Source organism: Chaetodon auriga, chromosome 16 (assembly GCF_051107435.1).
Source record: "Chaetodon auriga isolate fChaAug3 chromosome 16, fChaAug3.hap1, whole genome shotgun sequence".
Lineage (NCBI taxonomy): Eukaryota > Metazoa > Chordata > Actinopteri > Chaetodontiformes > Chaetodontidae > Chaetodon > Chaetodon auriga.
Genome location: NC_135089.1, coordinates 2,640,613 through 2,655,679, shown reverse-complemented (window position 1 = coordinate 2,655,679; position 15,067 = coordinate 2,640,613). Strand labels below are relative to the sequence as shown.

The 15,067-nt window shown below is 43.5% G+C and overlaps 1 protein-coding gene across 1 annotated transcript; it reads left to right on the top strand.

Moving 5' to 3' along the window:
• The first annotated feature begins 481 nt into the window (after positions 1 to 481).
• LOC143333978 (myosin-4-like) lies at positions 482 to 14,631 on the top strand. Its single transcript, XM_076752416.1, has 39 exons — positions 482 to 1,146; positions 1,566 to 1,709; positions 2,355 to 2,511; positions 2,585 to 2,612; positions 2,695 to 2,803; positions 2,897 to 2,989; positions 3,080 to 3,143; positions 3,232 to 3,330; positions 3,415 to 3,518; positions 3,603 to 3,741; positions 3,828 to 3,946; positions 4,385 to 4,534; positions 4,620 to 4,790; positions 4,870 to 5,176; positions 5,490 to 5,566; positions 6,165 to 6,252; positions 6,333 to 6,450; positions 6,520 to 6,643; positions 6,730 to 6,866; positions 7,000 to 7,255; positions 7,354 to 7,596; positions 7,681 to 7,857; positions 7,940 to 8,085; positions 8,418 to 8,508; positions 8,596 to 8,985; positions 9,093 to 9,219; positions 9,309 to 9,427; positions 9,522 to 9,718; positions 9,791 to 9,974; positions 10,744 to 10,909; positions 10,991 to 11,115; positions 11,187 to 11,495; positions 12,498 to 12,701; positions 12,865 to 12,990; positions 13,065 to 13,235; positions 13,501 to 13,605; positions 13,693 to 13,788; positions 13,875 to 14,006; positions 14,093 to 14,631. Exons 1-39 carry the CDS (start codon positions 943 to 945, stop codon positions 14,111 to 14,113), a joined length of 5,817 nt encoding a protein of 1,938 aa, XP_076608531.1. The 5' UTR covers positions 482 to 942; the 3' UTR covers positions 14,114 to 14,631.
• Positions 14,632 to 15,067: the final 436 nt, after the last annotated feature.

Sequence of the window (15,067 nt, the reverse complement as noted above, 5' to 3'; positions counted from 1 at the left end):
GCCGTAAGACCCTCAAAACATGTTGGTTAATCAAAGGGAATATTCAGTCTGAACGTGGACGAGATCTTACAGATAATATAAATAACCTGTAGCTTCGTGTCAGCTCTGTTAACAGGCATGCTGATCTTTTTTAATTTGTGGGATTTGGGTTGGAAATTAGAGCAGAGGTTGGTTTGCAAAGTAAAGCTGCAATACAAGAAATCAGGACCAAAACAGAGAGTAAAATGTGATTTACTCTAAGGAATATATGAAAGTATGGATGTTTTTGCAAAATACTAACATGTCATGTAGTTAATTCCTGTACATGTTATAAAATTTTGGCTAATTTCTTCACTTTACAGATTCCTTTGTGTCATTTTTGTGTATGTATCTTGTGTGTTTTTTCTTTCCTGATAAAGCACCTTATAGGGCTTTGGTACCACTAGTGCTGTATTATTTTTCTTATTCAGACATTTTCCTTATTCTGAATTTTACACGTGGATTCACTCAGTATTCCTCAAATGTGACACTCTGTGGTGTCTCTGTACTCTATATATAACCTCACTGCATCTTGTGCTTAATCCATGATCCATCCTCATCCACGACGAGCAACAGGTTTGTGTAACTCTACCACCGCATGTCCATGTAAAGGACGGAGGCTTCACACCAAGGACAACGGTGAGGTATAAAAAGGGACAGTGCCTGGACAATGTCTGTTATCGCGGTGTAATCGAGAGTGTTAAGTCCACAGTCCTTTGGTGTCTAACGGCAGGATTTTTCTCAGCATCTTTGTAAAAACTTTCAAACTTTAGTTCACTTAAATTCCTGAACTTCCTGGTAAACATACCGGTGCAGTAAGAGGGTGAGTATAATTGGCTCTGGATTCAATTTCAAGCATTATCCGCTGCATAAAATAATTTAAAATATGCTGATGGTGGGTGTTTTTTTGTCTTTGAGGAGAAAATGAGCACAGATGGGGAAATGGCAATCTTCGGGCCGGCTGCCCAGTTCCTCCGCAAGTCTGAGAGGGAGAGGACGGAGGCTCAGTCCCGCCCGTTTGACGGCAAAACGGCGTGCTTCGTCAGCGATGATAAAGAGCTGTACGCCAAGGCTGAAATCCAGGACAAGGCGGACGGCAAAGTCACCGTCAAGACCGTGGATGAGCGGGTGGGTGGACTGCAGGGTTGCAGGCCCGGGGACGACCTGACCTTTCATGGCTGAACACAGTGCATGTGGCCTTTCGGTTATACGAGGCGTCTGAGCAGCACTTTACATTCCAGGCTGATGTGGAAGGATTTCACAGAGCTTCAGGGCGTCTGTCTGCAAAACCTGAAATAAAGAATCTGCAGAATTTTATGAGTCTGGCTCTCAACAGAGACATTTAGTCTCCCCTGAAGCTGCGATGCTGCCTCACTTTCCACCAGAGTCATATTTTATTCACATTGTGTTTTTAAAGGTCATTAAGACTGTGAATGTGCAGGTTTTGGAAATCCACTTTAGTAAAACCTGCTCTCATTACTTTAAACTTCGAGCATCATAATGTGTTTCGTGTTTGAACTGCAGAGATTTATGCTCCTGTTTTGCAGACTTTAACCGTCAGGGAGGACCAGGTGTTTCCCATGAACCCACCGAAGTTCGATAAGATCGAGGACATGGTGATGATGACGCACCTTCACGAGCCTGCGGTGCTGTTCAACCTGAAGGAACGATACGCAGCGTGGATGATCTACGTGAGTCTTTGAGCAGATATGACGCCAATCAGACAGAAGAGGCCTGAAGCCTGAACTTCATCAAAATAAAATCTTAAAAAAGGAAATGATTTAAATTCATCTGAGCAACATTTTAAGGAATCCTGTCTGCTGAATTTGACATTTTTACAGGTTAAAAATCTGAATACACTCCCGATACTGGACTTAAAACTATGCTTACTTATGCTTTTGACTGTTTAAACCCACTCAAGTGCACAAAAGTTACATTGAGTTCATAATTTGGCTTTGACACTTAAAATTTGAAGATGTAAATCTCTGACAAACAAAATTAAAGATTAAAATCTTTGTAATGTGCATGAAAACACTGTTTGTACTGAGTACTATTTTTAACCTGCTGCTGAAAAGGAGATGTTTTGTTCCCTGAGGAGTCGCTGTCAACACTGATGAATGATTTATTTGATTATTATCGTTATTTGATTTATTGTCTACTTTATTTTGACACTGGCTGAACATTTATAAAAGTCGTGAATTGTAAATGCAGTTAACTGGATTTATCAGTTCAGGACTATCTGGAAGCTCAGAAAAGACAACAAAAATCTATATTTCTAATGTTCAGTCTGGATTTCAGTGTGTAGACCAGGTGCAAACTGGTTTCTTTTCCTGCAGACCTACTCTGGGCTGTTCTGTGTCACTGTGAATCCCTACAAATGGCTGCCGGTCTACAACCCAGAGGTGGTCCGGGCCTACAGAGGGAAGAAGAGGATGGAGGTTCCTCCTCACATCTTCGCCCTGTCTGATAACGCCTACCAGTTCATGCTCACTGGTACGTCAGAAAATCAATGCAGCTGCATCGTTCAGTTTCTTCTGTTCATGTGTGTCTTCTTTTATGTCCTCAGATCGGGAAAACCAGTCAATTCTCATCACGTAAGTTTATCTGAGAGTTTGCTGTTTGGTTACTGACAGATGAAACAGTCAAAAAGTTCAATATGTCTGTTTTTTATTGAAGTGGAGAATCCGGTGCAGGAAAGACTGTCAACACGAAACGTGTCATTCAGTATTTCGCGACAATCGCGGTGCCGGCAGACAAGAAGAAGGAGACAAATAGTAAAATGAAGGTGAGCTGGGGACGACTTCTGATTGGCAGTGCAGCTGGTGGACTGACTTCCTGTTCTGGATGTCAGATTTTTTCATGTTTGTTTTTCCAACAGGGGACTCTGGAGGATCAAATCATCCAGGCCAACCCTCTGCTGGAAGCTTTCGGGAACGCCAAGACTATGAGGAATGACAACTCCTCTCGCTTCGTGAGTCAACCTGAGGGACTTTATTCGGATTTCACTTACAAAGAATTTGTCAAACACAGGCGCTTTAATGTTATTTGCTTTGTTCAATAGGGAAAATTCATTCGAATACACTTTGGTACGTCTGGTAAACTGGCATCTGCAGACATTGAAACTTGTAAGTTTACACAAATTTTATACAGAATGCTGTCAGAGAAATGAAGCTTCTGTCGAATAAAGTTAAATCTGCCGTTTCCTCCTCAAAGATCTGCTGGAGAAATCAAGAGTGACCTTTCAGCTGTCGGCTGAGAGGAGTTATCATATTTTTTATCAGCTTACTTGCAACAAGAAGCCTGAGCTGATTGGTAATGTGTTTAATTAATCTTTTTCTCACTTTTACTCTGAAACAGACATTCAAAGAACTTTTTGCTTGATTTCTTTCCTTTCAGATCTGCTTCTCATCACCACCAACCCCTATGACTTTGCCTTCATCAGTCAAGGGGAAATCAGCGTCAAAAGCATAAATGACGCCGACGAGTTGATGGCCACAGATGTGAGTCGACTCGATTAAAGCACACAAAGCTCGTTCTGTCTTCTCAGTCGCTCCAGATCTGACTTTGTCCATTTTATGACACAGGAAGCCTTCGATATTCTGGGTTTCACTGCTGAAGAGAAAGCGTCCACCTACAAGATGACTGGCGCCGTGATGCATTATGGGAACATGAAGTTCAAGCAGAAGCAGCGGGAGGAGCAGGCGGAGCCCGACGGCACCGAGGGTGAGGATCATCCATCCAAATCAATACGCATCACGCAAGCAAAGGAAGAAGACACACGTCATGTTTTGTTTGTTGTGGTTTTGCAGAAGCTGATAAAGCAGCATATCTGATGGGCCTGAACTCTGCGGATCTGCTGAAGAGCCTCTGCTATCCCAGAGTAAAGGTTGGAAATGAGTATGTGACCAAAGGACAGAACGTGCAGCAGGTAAAACTAAATTTTCTACCCGACTGAAACCGACTTTTTATAGCCTCCCCTTAAATATTTTGTTCAGATGTGACTGAATGATCACAGAAATATTACGGGAATACTACAGGCACAGTGTGCCTCTGTGATCCTTTCGCTCTTCTAGAGTATTTAGACTTCAATATAGTGCAGAATTGAGCATTTATAGTATCTAGTTTAGAGATTATTGTAGATCTAAGATGAAACTGACAGAAATGTGTATCTTAAAGAAAAAGACGCCATTACAATCTGCAACATATTCAACTAATTCACCCCTCTGCCCCTGCACTCACTCTGCTACTAGGGGATGCAATGGGAGGATGGCATCCTCCCTCATCCCCCCTCAAATCATCTATTTATCTTGCACGAAGATATTCACTGTACGAAGAGGAAACTGTCTCTAACTTTCCCTTTTTCCAGGTGTACAACTCTATCGGTGCCCTCGCTAAATCCGTCTATGAGAAGATGTTTCTTTGGATGGTCGTACGAATCAACCAGCAGCTGGATACGAAACAATCCAGGCAACATTTCATTGGTGTTCTCGACATCGCCGGCTTTGAAATCTTTGATGTGGGTGTTCGATTGCATTTTCTGCCCCGTGGTTTATTGGCTGATGCAGGTTTATTCAAATATTATCTTTGCGATTTGTCTTTAGTACAACAGCATGGAGCAACTCTGCATTAATTTCACAAACGAGAAGCTGCAACAGTTTTTCAACCATCACATGTTTGTGCTGGAGCAAGAGGAATACAAGAAGGAAGGGATTGAGTGGGAGTTCATTGACTTTGGAATGGACTTAGCAGCTTGCATTGAGCTCATTGAAAAGGTACTTTTTTAATTTAAGATATTAGCCTGCATGTAAGTAAGTGCCGTAATGCTATTAACAAGGAGCGTTTATTTCCCAGCCAATGGGGATCTTCTCCATCCTTGAAGAAGAGTGCATGTTCCCAAAGTCATCAGACACTTCTTTCAAGAACAAACTGTACGACCAACATCTGGGAAAGAACAACTGCTTCTTAAAGCCAAAAACAGTCAAAGGCAAACCTGAGGCTCACTTCACTCTGATGCACTACGCCGGCACGGTGGACTACAACATCAGCGGCTGGCTGGAGAAGAACAAAGACCCTCTGAACGAGTCTGTGGTGCAGCTTTACCAGAAGTCCTCAGTCAAAATACTGGCCATGTTGTATGCAAGCTTCTCTGGATCCGAAGGCAAGTTCTGGTTTTTTAGCATTGTGGGGTTTCCTGAATATTGCTACCTTTGCTTTTGGATGATTCTTCATCAAACCCATATTAGTTAGATCATTTTAAATTGCTTAGCCTGAGTTCAGGTACAGCCATCTTCATTTCATTCAATCTGTAGGTATCTCTATGAATTTGTTCTGCCTGATTATGGAAATGCAGAAAAATAAATATATGGACATGGTCGTTTGCAGAAGGATAGCAAGTCGAGTGATGAGTGAAAATGATCAAAGTGAGATATTACTGTTACTGTATGTTGTTTTTAAACATGTCATTAATGCAGAGGCAGCTGCAGGAGGTGCCAAAAAAGGATCTAAGAAGAAGGGAGCGTCTTTCCAAACTGTGTCAGCGCTGTTCAGGGTCAGATGCTAACTGAAGCTGCTCAAGACTTTTTTGATATAATTTATTATACACTGACATCAGAACCTTTCTGAAACCATGAAATTTAAAACACTTTAAGAAAAAAAAAAAAAACATGACTAAAAGTCTACAGCCATGCTGACAGCTCAGTAAGGCTGTACTTAAGCTAAATGCTAGCAACCTCATGCTAACATGATGATGTTTAGCAGGTATAATGTTTATCATATTCACCATCTTAGTTTGGTGTGTTAGTATCCCATGCAAGCATTGGACACATTGAAAATTTGACCTGATGATGGCGTTCAATGAAAAGTTACCATCCAATGGTTGTTGAGATATTTCCATAAAAACCAAAAATGTCAACTTTTTGCTGAGGGAAAAGTCATGAAATCACCAGTCAGCAGGCTTCACCCAGTGACAGCACAACGATTCATGGCTATATAAACGGTAAAATGAATGGAGAAAGGTCCAATGTGAGAGATGACTCAGAAAGTTTCATATATGCATGTTCGAAATGTTGGATATTTTGCCCTGTCTGAAGTTTAGAAATGGGAGAAAAAAAAAAAAAAACTATTTTCACATGTAAATGTTCTTCCAGGAGAATCTTGGGAAGCTCATGACCAACCTGAGAACCACTCATCCCCACTTTGTGCGGTGCTTGATACCAAATGAGACCAAAACACCAGGTACTTCTGATGACTCTCTTATTATGACATATAATCTTTAAAAAAAACATGCATAAAGCTAATATTTACCTTTATCACAGGTGTTATGGAAAACCAGCTGGTTATCCACCAACTACGCTGCAACGGCGTGCTGGAGGGCATCCGGATCTGCAGGAAAGGATTTCCAAGCAGAATTCTGTACGGGGACTTCAAGCAGAGGTAAATGAAGTTTTAGATTTAAATATTCAGTGTTTGCTCCCATCCTCAGACCTGTTATTCCTCCTACAGATACAGGATTCTGAATCCCAGTGCTGTTCCAGAGGGACAGTTTATGGATAACAAAAAAGCTGCAGAGAAGCTGCTGGGCTCAATCGACGTGGATCACACTCAGTACAAGTTTGGACACACTAAGGTTTTCATTTGTGACGGCACTTAATGGTAGAGATACTAAGAGCAAATGAGCTGCACAGATAAATAATGACCTTTGATTCATTTCAGGTGTTTTTTAAAGCTGGTCTGCTGGGAGCTTTGGAGGAAATGAGGGATGAGCGGTTAGCTCAGGTTGTGACGTCGACTCAGGCTCTGTGTCGAGCTTACCTCGTCCGGCTGGAGTACCAGAAGATGATGGCCAGAAAGTAATCGCATGTTGCCTGGTTCATAATTTCTTTATAGAATACATTCATTCATTTCAATTTAAATTGTTTCATTTTTTCTGAAAGCAGAGGCAGAAACTTGCAGAGTAAATTTACCCAAGTTTTCCTTTGACAGGGAGGCAATCTACACCATCCAGTATAACTTCCGCTCCTTCATGAACGTGAAACACTGGCCATGGATGAAGCTGTATTTTAAGCTGAAACCTCTTCTGAAGAGCGCTGAAGCCGAGAAGGAAATGGCCCAAATGAAGGTGGATTTCACAAAACTCAAAGACGATCTGGCCAAATCAGAAAACCGGCGGCGGGAACTTGAAGAGAAAATGGTTTCCATTGTGCAAGAGAAGAATGATCTCCTCCTCCAAGTGCAGACAGTAAGTTCAACCACAGAGTTTGTAGATGGTCACGCAGTCAGTTTGTTATGATTATTGAAGTCTGAAGCTCTAATATTGGTGCGCAAACTTGATATCAGGAGGCAGACAACCTCCTGGATGCAGAGGAGAGATGTGAAGGCCTCATCAAAAGCAAGATCCAGCTGGAAGCCAAGCTGAAGGAGGTGACAGAGAGACTGGAAGACGAGGAGGAGGTGAACGCTGAGCTGACCGCCAAGAAGAGAAAGCTTGAGGATGAGTGCTCTGAACTGAAGAGGGACATCGACGACTTGGAGCTCACCCTGGCCAAAGTGGAGAAGGAGAAACATGCTGTCGAAAACAAGGTAGCATCCTGCACATTGTTCTGCTTGCTAGAGCTGTATCACCATTTTTAAGGAAGAATTATCAGTTCTTCATACTGACTTTAGGTGAAAAACCTGACCGAAGAACTCATGAGCCAGGATGAAAATATCACCAAACTGTCGAAGGAGAAGAAAGCCCTGCAGGAGGCTCATCAGCAAACGCTGGACGACCTGCAGTCAGAGGAGGACAAAATAAACTCTTTGACCAAAGCCAAAACCAAACTGGAACAGCAGGTGGACGAGGTGAGCGTAACCACAGCAGAGGCTGAACACGATGCCGTGTGTTGCTGATGAGAAGATGTAATTACAGTGTGTGTGAATTTAGCTGGAAGGTTCATTGGAACAAGAGAAGAAGGTCCGTATGGATCTGGAGAGAGCCAGGAGGAAGCTGGAGGGTGACCTGAAACTGGCTCAGGAGTCCATAATGGATCTGGAGAATGAGAAGCAGCAGCTGGACGAAAAGCTGAAGAAGTAAGTCGTCTCTGAAAAGATGCTACCCTCAAAAATCCATCAGCTGCTGGCGTTCACTGCTCAGTGAAATCCAACATTCTTCAACTGCATCACGATTGAGCCTTTATGAGAGTTTTACATTTTATAACTGAGTTCAGGAAATTCTGCTGTCAGTATGTTGGTCTATCAGGTCTGTCTTGTCCTGTTTGACAATGGCAATAAAGTTCAATCAAAAACAGGGCCAGCACACCGGAAGCAAAAGATTTCACAGCAGGTCTGAATGCTTCAGAATGAAAAGTAGTTGTGCATCACTAGTTTGTGATGGATTTAAAAGAAACAGCTTCACTTTACAGGAAAGACTTTGAGTTGTCACAGCTGCAGACGAAGATGGAAGATGAACAAGCTGTTGGTGCTCAGCTACAGAAGAAAATTAAAGAGCTGCAGGTGAAGAACTCAACGACTGGCTTGAGTTTGAGGTGATATCATGAACCATAATTCAGTGGATGCACTTACATCATCTCTTATCTGCAGGCCCGAATCGAGGAGCTGGAGGAGGAAATCGAGGCTGAGCGCTCGGCTCGAGCCAAAGTGGAGAAGCAGAGGTCCGATCTGTCCAGGGAGCTGGAGGAGATCACAGAGAGGCTGGAGGAGGCCGGAGGAGCCACCGCTGCTCAGGCCGAGATGAACAAGAAGCGGGAAGCGGAGTTCCTGAAACTCCGCAGGGAGCTGGAGGAGTGTTCGCTGCAGCACGAGGCCACGTCCGCTGCTCTCCGCAAGAAACATGCAGACAGTGTGGCTGAACTGGGAGAGCAGCTGGACAACATCCAGAGGGTCAGGCAGAAACTGGAGAAGGAGAAGAGCGAGCTCAGGCTGGAGGTGGACGACCTAGCAAGCAATATGGAAACCGTGGCCAAAGCAAAGGTTGGTTATCAAATTCATGAGTCTTATATTTTATCAAATTCACGATTCTTATATTGAGTACCATGTAAAGACATAACAAGTGCATCTTTCGCCTTTCAAATTTCAAGATTAATTTAGAGAAAATGTGCCGTTCACTCGAAGATCAACTGAATGAGGTGAAAACCAAAGAGGAGGAGAATCAGAGACTCATAAATGACCTCTCGAGTCAGAAAGCTCGTCTGCAAACTGAAAATGGTGAGAAAGATTTGATCATATCCGAACAACCAGCAGTCACATCCACTCACAGACGAGGCAGCTCTAATTTATTTACACTTATCGTGCAGCTGAAATGTCTCGCCGGCTTGAAGAGAAAGAATCCTTAATGTCACAGCTGACTCGAGGAAAACAAGCCTTCATTCAGCAGATTGAGGAGCTGAAAAGGCTTCACGAGGAGGAAGTTAAGGTAAAGTCTGAACAAAAGAGACGAGCACAGTGAATGTTTTAAAGTCTCAGGATGCAGATTGAGTGTTTATGCTGGCACTGTCATTTCTTTACAGGCAAAAAATGCCCTGGCTCATGGTTTGCAATCAGCTCGACACGACTGCGAGCTGCTCAGAGAGCAGTACGAGGAGGAGCAGGAGGCCAAAGCTGAGCTGCACCGCTGCCTCTCCAAGGCCAACAGCGAGGTGGCTCAGTGGAGAACCAAATACGAGACCGATGCCATCCAACGCACCGAAGAGCTCGAGGAGGCAAAGTAAGAGAAATCCCCACAAAACTTCAAAGCAGGATAATCTCCCAAGACCTCACAGCGTCTGTTCTCCTGCAGGAAGAAGCTGGCTCTGCGTCTGCAGGATGCAGAAGAAGCTGTGGAGGCCGTTAACTCCAAGTGTTCCTCCCTTGAGAAGACGAAGCAGCGGCTGCAAGGAGAGGTGGAAGACTTAATGATGGACGTTGAAAGGTCAAATGCTGCTGCTGCTGCTTTGGACAAGAAGCAGAGAAATTTTGATAAGGTTTGGATCCTGAGACTTCTTAAAATATCATGTAAATGAAGGTGAAAATGACTGATAAATTAAGTGTTTGGAGGAATGGAGTATTTATAGTGAAGGGCAGCTGGCGACTTCATGGATCATAACTCGATTTTTCCCCAAAATGAAATGGTATTAAATATACCATTTCATTTTGGTAAAATAGCCTCATTTAACCTCAGTTGGGAGCAAATGCTTCCCACTGTGTGCTGCACTTTGGCAGAGATGGAAAAGATTAGCAGGCATGTATTCATCAAACCAACCAGGTAGTTTTCATCCTTGATGTCTCCTGTAAAACTCTGCAGCGGTGCAAGATGAACATTTTAGAGCAAATGAAATATGCAGTACCATAAAGTCTGAGCCAAATCCATTTTACTGTAACTGCAACCTGTTTCTTAGAAGGGATATGAAGCTTCACTGCTGCTCCTGCCCAAAAATCTCCAGCAAAAGTTTGATAGAACAGAAAAAATATGTTTCCGTGGCTTTTTACATGCAGTTTACAAGCATTTTATTGTCTCCGTTTTAGCCTTATTTGACAATTAGTATCTTTTTTTAAACATTTTTTTCATCCATTACCTGATTTTGTATTGTTTTGTCTGTTTTGCAACCTAAATGTGGTTGAATAAAGGTTTGAAAATGAACACAGAGGAGCATTGATTTCACCTCTGTTGATGAAATTGGTCTCTTCTGTTGGGACACTAAATAAAACAGAATGAGTTTAACCAAATAATTATTCTGATATCGGTCCCTGTAGGTTTTGGCCGAGTGGAAGCAGAAACACGAGGAAAGTCAGGCAGAGGTGGAGTCAGCCATAAAAGAGGTGCGCTGTTTGGGCACTGAGAACTTCAAGATGAAGAACGCCTTCGAAGAATGCCTGGAACAGCTGGAGACGCTGAAACGGGAAAATAAAAACCTGCAACGTATGCTCGCGCCCTCCTTTGCCTCTAATGCACAGCCAGTGTTTTGAATGTAAAGCGATGATGACACGTTTCCTTTCCCAGAGGAAATAATGGATCTGACCGAGCAGCTGGGAGAGACGGGAAAAACCATCCATGAGCTGGAGAAGTCAAAGAAACAGACTGAGCAGGAGAAGCTGGAGGCGCAGACTGCTCTGGAGGAGGCAGAGGTGAGAAGAACACACATCATTTCTATTTAACATCTTTGGTCAGCATGGCTTCATCTCACACCTGTACTCAGGCCTCCCTGGAGCACGGCGAATCCAAGATCCTGCGAGTCCAGCTGGAGCTGAATCAGGTGAAGTCTGAGGTGGACAAGAAGATCGCCGAGAAGGACGAAGAGATCGAGCAGCTGAAGAAAAACAGCCAGCGAATCGTCGACACCATGCAGAGTAATTTAGATGCTGAAGTCCGGAGCAGGAACGACGCCCTGAGGGTGAAGAAAAAGATGGAGGGGGACCTCAACGAGATGGAGATCCAGCTGAGCCACGCCAACAGGCAGGCGGCCGAGTCCCAGAAACAGCTGAGGAACATTCAGGTCCAGCTGAAGGTGAGGAAGAGGGGCATGTGAGGCCGGGTGTTAGCTTAGCCCTACCGCTCCAACGGCCCGCCTGTGGGTTAATGTTTTTTACTGACACATACACTATGTTTACAGTTATACTCATATTATCCACCGTTAGACAGCTACGATCATCGTGAAGATACAAACCTTTTCAAGATACAATCACGTCAAACGCCAACAACGGACAAAAAAACATTTTTGAAGTTGAGATAACTCACTGCTGACGTCTCTCTGTGAGCAACAGATCAATAAAACTCTGATGAAAATGGTTTGGTAGCATCCACAAAGGTCCAGACGACCCACTGCAGTACAAATATGTAGTCCAAAACATGATAATAATACACAGAAAGAAGTTTTCTTCAGGCAATGTGCTCGTCTTCTCTGTGTTTTCCCTGTTACACCTTCCGGAAACATACACAGACGGTCACTGGACTCCACTTCCTCTGTGGAGTCTCAGGTTGACCAATTGACCAATCACGAGCTGCCATATGAAGCCTAGCAACCAGAGAGGCCAATAACAGCCTTAGTTGAACATAAGGACCTCCTTCTCTTCTTCTGTGTGAAGACCAAGCCAACCACAACCGGTTTTGAACATGACTGATGCTTTGAATAGCCAATGAAAATCTGAACACGCCGACATGACAAATCAGTGAATTATTTGCAGCTCTGATCACCTCATATCAAGGATTTCAGCGCTATTAGGGATATTACACACAATTTGAAGTTATAAATATAGTAAATGAGCTCAATATAAAGAAATACAGCCAAAATATAATGAGGCACCTTAGATATGAATACAGATGGACAAAATTTAGATTTCCTGAATATCAATGTGCTTCACGCTTCTATTACTCAGTGTTAGCAGCACTTACAGTGATTCTGACCATTGGTGAGTTCAGTGTCACCTTTCAAAAGAGACCAAAACCATGCTTGTACTCCAAATGGTTTTTGTACTGGAATGGTATGGGGTATTTTCATTCCACCGAGCAGGAAGTTCAGATTCACCTGGATGACGCTCTGAGAAACAACGAGGACATGAAGGAGCAGGTTGCCGTGACTGAGCGCAGAAGCAACCTCATGCAGGCTGAAATGGAGGAGATCAGAGCGGCTCTGGAGCAAACCGAGAGGAGCCGCAAGCTAGCAGAGCAGGAGCTGCTGGACGCCAGCGAGAGAGTGCAGCTGCTCCACTCACAGGTGCAAATCTACCTGCATTTCATGCATCATCACTATTGTTATAAGACAGGACTTCCTCTGTATTTGTGACTTAAAATTACATTCACATTTATGTTTTCATTGGTGTATAATCACCTGAAAAGTTTTTTAGCGTAGTGTCGTCTTATACTAACTTTTCCTCCAGAATACCAGCCTGCTCAACAGTCGGAAGAAGCTGGAGGCAGATCTGTCTCACATTCAGGGCGAGATGGACGACAGCGTTCAAGCAGCCAGGAACGCTGAGGAGAAAGCCAAGAAGGCCATCACTGATGTAAGCGTCTGGATTTTGTTAAATTCTCAGCTTCATAAACAGCCGTCTAGTCAATACTTAACCACAACTTCCAGGCCGCCATGATGGCTGAGGAGCTGAAGAAAGAGCAGGACACCAGCGCTCACCTGGAGAGGATGAAGAAGAACCTGGAGGTGACGGTGAAAGACCTGCAGCAGCGTCTGGACGAGGCCGAGAACCTGGCCATGAAGGGCGGAAAGAAGCAGCTCCAAAAACTGGAAGCAAGGGTAAAGTTCTGCCTCCAATAAATCCTGCTGGACTCATTAATCTGTTTTTGTGCGTCTGTAAAACTGCTGCTTTATTGAACCATTTATTTCAGGACAAAGACCACTTGAAAGAGTTTAATCATGTACAAATTTGCTAACACTGCTCTAAAACTGCATGCAGGCCATTAATCTCACACAGGAGAGGCTGACCAGATTTATTTATTCAGTCCATTAAAGAGCATTTGTGAGCTCTGTCTCTTTGAAGAATACAACTGCTCCTCTGCAGGTGCGAGAGCTGGAGAATGAGCTGGAGGCCGAACAAAGACACGGCTCAGACTCTGTCAAAGGCGTTCGCAAACTTGAGCGCAGGATTAAAGAGCTCACCTATCAGGTAAACTGCCTCCTTTTCATGTTTCAGGCCTGTGAATGAAGTATGCTGCTGGTGTTGTAACGTGTTTGCCTTGTTATTGATCGTCAGTCTGAGGAGGACAAGAAAAACATGATGAGGCTGCAGGAGCTGGCGGATAAATTCCAGCTGAAGGTCAAAGTGTACAAGAGGCAGGCCGAAGAAGCCGTGAGTGACTCCCTCCGCCCCGAGCGAAACGTCGTTTAACTTTACATCTGCAGGTTTTTACCGATCGGTTCTTCTGTGCCCGACAGGAGGAGCAGGCCAACACCCACCTGATGAAGCTGAGGAAGGTGCAGCACGAGCTGGAGGAGGCCGAAGAGCGAGCCGACATCGCGGAGTCGCAGGTCAATAAGATGAAGGTCAAGAGTCGCGACATGGGGAAGGTGAGTCAGTCGGCTTCTTCCGACACGCTGCGTCTCATTAATACTGATGACGACCATTAAAGTCTTCCTCGTTTTCTCTTCACCAGGCCAAAGACAGCGGAGAGTAGACTGAGGCTGCAGAGGAGACGATCAAATCTGCTGAGTAGATGAGTGTTCAACATCCTCTTAACTGGAAATGTGTTTATTTCTTTGTTTAAAGCCATTAAGTGTCTGTAGACAAATAAAACTCCCCCACAGAAAGCAGGTGGAGGCTCTGCCAAAGATTTCACTAAATTTACAGAAGATTAATTTGTGTATCTAAACACTGCTGTGAGGTGAATAATAGGAGTTGTTGCGTTGAGATGAACCCAATTCTCTGCAGAAGAAGAAATCCAGTCAAAACTGAAATGATGGAAAACTTGATGGAAACGTGGCGTTTCTGTCTGAAGTCGTCTCTTCATTGGACGTTTCAGTCACGTGATCGTTGTCGTTAAGCCTCTTTCACTTTTTGTTTCGACTGATTCACCAACTTCACCACAAGCTGAGCATCTTTTTAAAAACCTCAGATGACAAACTGAGCTGATGATGATGATTAGCAGCATGAATTGTATTGTGGTAGTGGATGTATGTTGCTTTAATTTCAATAAAATCTCCAAAAAAAACTGACTCCTTGATTTATTGTGTTAAACTAGAGAGAGGTATATTATTCTTATTATTTTATTGCTGAATGTAGAAGAAGCACTGATTTTTTTTACCTGTTCAGTGAGTGAAATGCGACGAAGCAAAAACAGGACAAATTAATTTTACAAACTTTTATTATTGTTCTAAAACTAACAGCAAAGACAAAATGATCGAATGAAGATGAAAATGTACTGAAGGCTCTTGTGGTCACATGGCTGTCGAATATTGATTTTATTTATTAATTGAGTGCAGAAGAAGCTGAATTAAAGAAGGTTTTAAAGCGAACAGCTTACAGCCAAACAAAGTTCCTGTTAATCAGTTTAAAGAACAAACGGTGATCAGTGAACCTGGTTCTTCTGTGGCCCCTGAGGCTCTCGGGCCCTCAGGCAGCTGCAGGTTTT

Coding starts and splice junctions, on each gene's coding strand:
- LOC143333978 (XM_076752416.1), top strand. CDS start 943: ATGAGCACAGATGGGGAAATGGCAATCTTCGGGCCGGCTGCCCAGTTC. Junction 6,867..6,999: donor CAGAAGATGATGGCCAGAAA/GTAATCGCATGT, acceptor TTCCTTTGACAG/GGAGGCAATCTACACCATCC. Junction 9,428..9,521: donor TTCACGAGGAGGAAGTTAAG/GTAAAGTCTGAA, acceptor ATTTCTTTACAG/GCAAAAAATGCCCTGGCTCA.